Source organism: Plectropomus leopardus, chromosome 8 (genome assembly GCF_008729295.1).
Source record: "Plectropomus leopardus isolate mb chromosome 8, YSFRI_Pleo_2.0, whole genome shotgun sequence".
In the NCBI taxonomy this organism is placed as follows: Eukaryota; Metazoa; Chordata; class Actinopteri; order Perciformes; family Serranidae; genus Plectropomus; species Plectropomus leopardus.
Window position 1 is genome coordinate 1,525,102 of NC_056470.1, and position 6,414 is coordinate 1,531,515.

General features: G+C 37.3%; 1 protein-coding gene across 2 annotated transcripts in view; it reads right to left on the bottom strand.

The window, feature by feature from the left end:
• Nucleotides 1-982: 982 nt before the first annotated feature.
• myt1b (myelin transcription factor 1b) overlaps nucleotides 983-6,414 on the bottom strand; it is a 148,883-nt gene continuing 143,451 nt past the window's right edge. For both annotated transcript variants that reach the window (XM_042492164.1, XM_042492166.1), the window contains 5 exons: nucleotides 5,595-5,816; nucleotides 3,777-3,868; nucleotides 3,410-3,513; nucleotides 2,077-2,220; nucleotides 983-1,894 (listed from right to left, as the gene is read on the bottom strand). In XM_042492164.1, the coding sequence (XP_042348098.1) occupies nucleotides 1,751-1,894; nucleotides 2,077-2,220; nucleotides 3,410-3,513; nucleotides 3,777-3,868; nucleotides 5,595-5,816 (706 nt within the window). In that variant the 3' untranslated portion in view covers nucleotides 983-1,750. The remainder of the gene's footprint in view (nucleotides 1,895-2,076; nucleotides 2,221-3,409; nucleotides 3,514-3,776; nucleotides 3,869-5,594; nucleotides 5,817-6,414) is intronic.

A 6,414-nucleotide genomic window follows, 5' to 3' on the forward strand; every position in this document is an offset into this window, starting at 1 on the left:
GTGTCTGCGTGTGTGTGTTTTAGACCCATACATCCAGCCTGAAACACTGCTGGGATACAGCTCTATATATGTACCACTGTGCTGATGAAAATAATAAATAAGAATCCCAAAGCGGTACGCATCTATGGTACATCACAGAGTTTTTGGGTGAGCCAGTTCTGGCCGCTACAAAGCGCTTGGGAGAGGTAACATTTTTGAACTTGTTTTTTTTTTGTTTTTCCTGGTTTTCTTTGACCTGACAAAAGCAAACAGAGACCAGATAGCAACAGAACAGTGATTGCTTTTGTTGGGTTCCTTTTTTTTTTACAATCAGCTGCTGGTATGTTCTAGGTTTAAGCCTAAGTAATCAAACAGTATTTGTATTGATTTTTTGTCTTTATTTAAATATTAGTAGTGGATCTTTAAGACTACTCAGACTTAACCGTCACATCACACAAATAAATAACAAAATAAATATACAGCCATATCAGTCAATTTCTTTCATATTAAATAAATAATAAATACATACTTTTCTTTTTTTTCTCAGCAGTGGGTTTCTGAATGTAGCAGTTAACAGAAAAATGAACATAAAAAAAGAGTAAAACAACCCCAAAAGACTTTTTTTGTAAAATTATCAAAAGATTTTGTCAGTTATAAAACATCTGCACTTAAAAAGGTTTTTTAGAAAACAAAATATGCCTCGTCAGTCATCTATATAGATTCTTAAAATATTGACGCAAGACATCTGCAAATCACTTTTGACCATTCTTGTCAGTAAGGAGTGTGTGTGTTTTAAAAAAACAAAGTCAATAAATAGATTGCTTCAAATAAATAAACCTCAATAACATAAATGGCAATAAGTTACAATTTAAAAGTTCACAAGTTTAAATAATTCATATAGAACAATAATTATTGTACCACAAAACTATTCATTGAAATGAAGTGCAATTCCTATGTCGATAAATACTATTGATATGACTAACTGAACTGGAAATGTGTGCACACTATTACTATTATCATTTCAGTTTAAAAAAAATGATCTGCTGCTTATGAAATCATGATATCAGCTGTCCCGTGAAAAATAAACACCCTCCGCTGTTCATGGATCCATCTCATGACCTTGCTTGAAGATTTTTTTTTTTCCCCTAAACTGAATCAACATTGCGCTGTTGACATCTTCCCCGCAGTAATACTGTAAAGCAAACACAAACGCAGTGTCGTGCCATGCTTCATATTGCCGGGGTATGTGTGTGTGGTCATGAGAGCTTCACACTCGCCACAGTGTACGCTACAGGACAGCGGCGTCCTCCTCTTCACGTTGCTGAGCTCCTGTAAGCAATCCAACGCTCCTCAAGTTGACGAAGTGTGAAAAACTGATCAGTGAAACCCTCCGAAAACAGTTAAGGACACAAAAGAGACAACAGGTAAACATACAGCATATTAAAACCCCCCGGATACAGTTTCGGGTAACATTATTCTTCTTCTCCATCCATTCTGACTGAAGGATCTGTTTCCTGCTCCGAATCCCAGCAGCAGCATGGTTGTAGATTTTGGTCCGCGTCACTTTTCTTCTCACAGAGTGCTCCCTGGGTTGATTTTTTTTTGTTTCTTTTAAGTTGCCGTTTATTTAAATAACCTGAATTCCCTTTTTGTTGTTTGAATCATATTTCAATATATTGTAGAGTATTTCAACATCTCTCCTTCATCTCCACCTCCGTCACGCTCCTGCGCTTCAGGACAGTTTGCATTCTGCGTGTGTGTGTGTTGAGCCTCAGACTTTGATGCCCTTCACAGCTTTGTTGATGCTCTCCAGCAGAGCTTTGTTCTCGGGGCTCTGGAAGCAGTCCTTGTTGGTGTACATGTCGGTCAGGGTGCTCACATAGCTGTCGAAGTTCTGCTCTGTGATTGGCTCCTGCTGTGGTACAAACGACAACCAATCTCAGCTGAGAACAGCAGGGGGGGAACGGGACGGCTATGTGCTGGTCAACACACCAGATACACCTCCATCAAATACACTGAATCAATCAAAGAGGCGTGTGTGAGCAAATCTAGCCCCTGTGTGTGTGTGTGTGTGTGTGTGTGCGGACAACAACTCACCATGTGTGGCAGGCGTATATTAGCCAGGCTGCGGATCAGAGCGCGGCTGAGACCGGACAGCTCCATGAACAGTGCCTCGTTCTGCTCCTCGATCATCTTGTTCTCATGCTCGATGCTCTTGAGGTTCATCTCCATGGATGAGATCTGCAACACACAGCAACACAATTTATACAATGGCACTACTCGAGACATCCTAGCTAGCAGAAAACATTACCACAACATTGGCAAACCTTTCCTACAAGTTGAAATGTAAGAAAGTTGAAATGTAAGAATGTTCTGGGAACTAAAAGAAAAGTTGCCGCTGAAAATGTTATTTAAACATTGCATTGTACCATTCTCAGAATGGTTTCACAAAATCCAACTCTATTATAACTCAAAAGGTTCACAAGTAAAACACTTGTCTTGTACTCGACATTTTTCCCCCACATACACAACATGCTAACATTGTTAGCACAAGCTTATGACATTTTACATTGCATAAATTAGCCTAGCGGCTTGCAGACCTTTCCTCTGCTCATATGAGGCCAGGAACAACAGCAATATATAACAAAGGTAACGTTACAAAATTCAGCTTCATTATAACTCACAAAATTTCAACTATAAAACAAATGTCTTATCTTAGACGTTTTTCTCACATACACAACATGCTAACATTATTCAACCCACTCGCCCACCGTCTTTCTTTACAGCAACAGTCGCTTTAACTTTTAAATTTATCTGTTTATAATATTTTTAGATTTTCTGCTCTAGTTGAACAATTCGGGGTAGTGACGTTTTAGTTGTGCCACCTCAGTGTAGTTCGTTTATAGCCCAACATTAGCTTTTTGCTTCTGGCGATTTCATTTACGCTTCAAAACACAGAAAAGTGTTGTTCATCTGTAAAGATTATCATGCTAAACAAAACGCATAAGTCTCATAAACTTGTGTTCGTCACAGAGCTTATTTGTGGTGATAATCAAAAATCCCGGAACGTTTTTGACGAGAAAACCAGTGCGATGCTAACTTCAGGGTTGGCCTACAAAAAAACATCATCCCCTCACCACTCTCTTCAACTTTTCATTTGTAAAAGAGAAGTTCTGTTATTTTTTTCTTTTAAAGACTTCATAGGTTAGTCATACTTTCTTTATGATATTTCAGGAACAAAACAAATGTTGAAGTCTTACTGCTTTGTCTTTGTCAACAATATAAATTATCCTTAACAGGCCCAAGTGACTGAATTCAAAACTTGAAGTCTCATAATTTTGACAAAACACATCAGCATCTCTGTCCTCTAGAAATTCATCGAATTTAATGATTTACAGGTTAAAATAAAACAAAAAATAGAAACACCCACTTGAGTCTGCAGGTTGACCATGTCAGCCTCCATTTCATTGTTGGATTCATTGAGGTCGTTAATCTCTTTGTTGAGCTGCTTGATGTCCTCATCGTTGTCCAAAACTACAGAAGAAGCCAGGAGCATTAGAATACACAGAATAGAGTCTGCTCTCTATATGCTTCACTTATCATAAATGCATTAAAAACTATTTGGAATAAATAATATATGTATACATGTATATATATGTATATATGCCATGTGCCTGGATTTGGTTCCATTCATAACAAAATGTTTTTGTATTGTCTGGTCAAAGTTCACATTTTTAGTTTTAACTTTTGACATAATTTCATCTGTGTAGTTAGGAGCCATTTTTACAGCATCTCACCATCACTGGCTCTGAACTTGGTGCTCAGGTAGTCCTCTGAGGGGAACTTGGCCTTCTTCTTGGCATACAAGGCTCTGGGGCATCCTGAGAGGCTGGAGACACCAGAGACACACAGAGGGTCACTGCACTATTCTTTATATCTCACATACATGTGTGTGTATCACATTTAACATTACACCTAACACATTTAGCACACTGTAACCATGTGTCCATGCAGACAGCTGGTAATGTCAGGACGAAATATAACATTTTTGTTAAAAAAAAAAAAAGATGTTTTGATATATATTTAATATATGTTATGCTTGTCATCCTCTTCCAACCAGAAATGTCTCAAAGTTAGGAGAAAGGATGCCATAATTATTCCATTTTCTTGTGACTTAAAGACATAGATCAACATTTTGGGAAATATTTACTTTTATTAATTAACACACTGTTAATGCTAAAAAATTGCTTGTCTGGCTCTGTCTGCAGTTCCAACCATTCACTTAGCAACAACTATAAAATTCAGACATGTTTGAACTTTTTTGCTTTTTCAGCACACAAACATGAATTACTCAAATGAGTTATGTGCTCTGACTATTTTTTTGAAAGGATGCAGAGACTTTATGGAGTCCTGCCTTAGGTTAAAACCACAGCTTGTCATTTTTGACATTTACATTTTACATAAAAAGTGAGCTTTTGAAGTGGTGGAGTACTTTTCAAATTTGGTCGATGACAATAAAGCCAGGTTAGCTGTTTTCAGTGCCTAATGTACAGACTTGAGCACAGTATTAATACTCTCATCATATAACTCCCAGCCACAATAAAAAAAATTCAAATGTTGAAGTACTTCTTTAAACAAATATGTTTAAAAGTAAAACTTAAACATGGCAGCATCTCAATTGGAGACAGTAAACTGGCTCATAACTAACGCTTATGGTTAAAGGAAAATTTCATCGACAAAATAATCATTTGTATATTAATTATTAACCTTACGCTGATTTTGTGAAGAACACTGTTTTTCTTGCAGGCCTTCACGGTGAATGAAGAATCAAAAAACAGAGAAAAATCTTGATGAATTGAAGTCATATGGGGTCCACTTTTAACAACAGTAAAACGATATCAAAACATATAACTCAAAACATAACTCACACATAATTCATGCAGTATAATTAAAGTCTCATTTATCCAGTCGTATGCTCCATTTACTTCCGAAACAGACGACCATCTTTGACAGGGAAACTGAACTAAAAGTGAACTTTTATATGTTTTCTTCAGAGCCATACTCCATTGACAAAAACACTAATTTTACCTCTGAACACAGGAGCAGCTGGTCTACCACTACCTCGATCAGTAGTTTGTTTGTGTTATTGAGTGACTTTTTTTGAATCTGAACCAACCCTTTAAAAAACAAAGTCACACAATAACAGAAACTAAACCAGCAGCAACTTCCAGCAAAGTAAATTTACTGTTTTGGTCAATAGAGTCTGGCTTCGAAGAGAGCATAGGTTTAACTTTAAGTTTAGTTTTAAATAGGGACGTTTAAGTGAAAATGCATGTGTTTGGGAATTACTGAGCATACAGCAGGATGAATGAGACTTTGATTATACTGCACAAATTGTGTGAGAGTTTGTAAGTTGATGTTTTCATATAGTTTAGCTGAGGATAAACAGGGACCCCTATGACTTCAATTTATCAAGAATTCTCACCGTTTTGGGGTTCTCCTTTCACCGGACAGGTATGCTAGTTTTTTTTTTAGCATTTGATAAACAAATAATCATTTTGTGGGTGAAGTATCCCTTTAAAAAAAAAAAAAAAAAACATCTACGTGCATCTTACCTGCGGTGTGTGAGGAAACTGCCGTTGGCATGTCCGGAGCCGTCACAACCTGGGGTGGGACAGGTAGGCCCCTCTGTCTTAAAGGCCTTCCAATTGAAGGGTGTGCCATTCAGGAGTCCTTCCTTCTGTCTACGTGCCGCCAGTGGACACCCGTAGGCGCTACGGTGTGTGGCGTACTTCCCACTAATGTGACCCAAACTGTCGCAGCCGGGCACAGGGCATCTGCAGGGAGCAAAGGAAAGGAGGGAAACAAGAAAAAAAAAAAGGCCACAGGGGAAGAAATGAAGAGAGGGAAAAGGCACATAGGTTAGACAAGGAGAATTAAAACATAAAATGTAGAGAAAGTTGAAAATATTATTATTTGNAAAACAGTGTTCTTCACAAAATCAGCGTAAGGTTAATAATTAATATACAAATGATTATTTTGTCCATAAGCGTTAGTTATGAGCCAGTTTACTGTCTCCAATTGAGATGCTGCCATGTTTAAGTTTTACTTTTAAACATATTTGTTTAAAGAAGTACTTCAACATTTGAATTTTTTTTATTGTGGCTGGGAGTTATATGATGAGAGTATTAATACTGTGCTCAAGTCTGTACATTAGGCACTGAAAACAGCTAACCTGGCTTTATTGTCATCGACCAAATTTGAAAAGTACTCCACCACTTCAAAAGCTCACTTTTTATGTAAAATGTAAATGTCAAAAATGACAAGCTGTGGTTTTAACCTAAGGCAGGACTCCATAAAGTCTCTGCATCCTTTCAAAAAAATAGTCAGAGCACATAACTCATTTGAGTAATTCATGTTTGTGATCGTCATGGC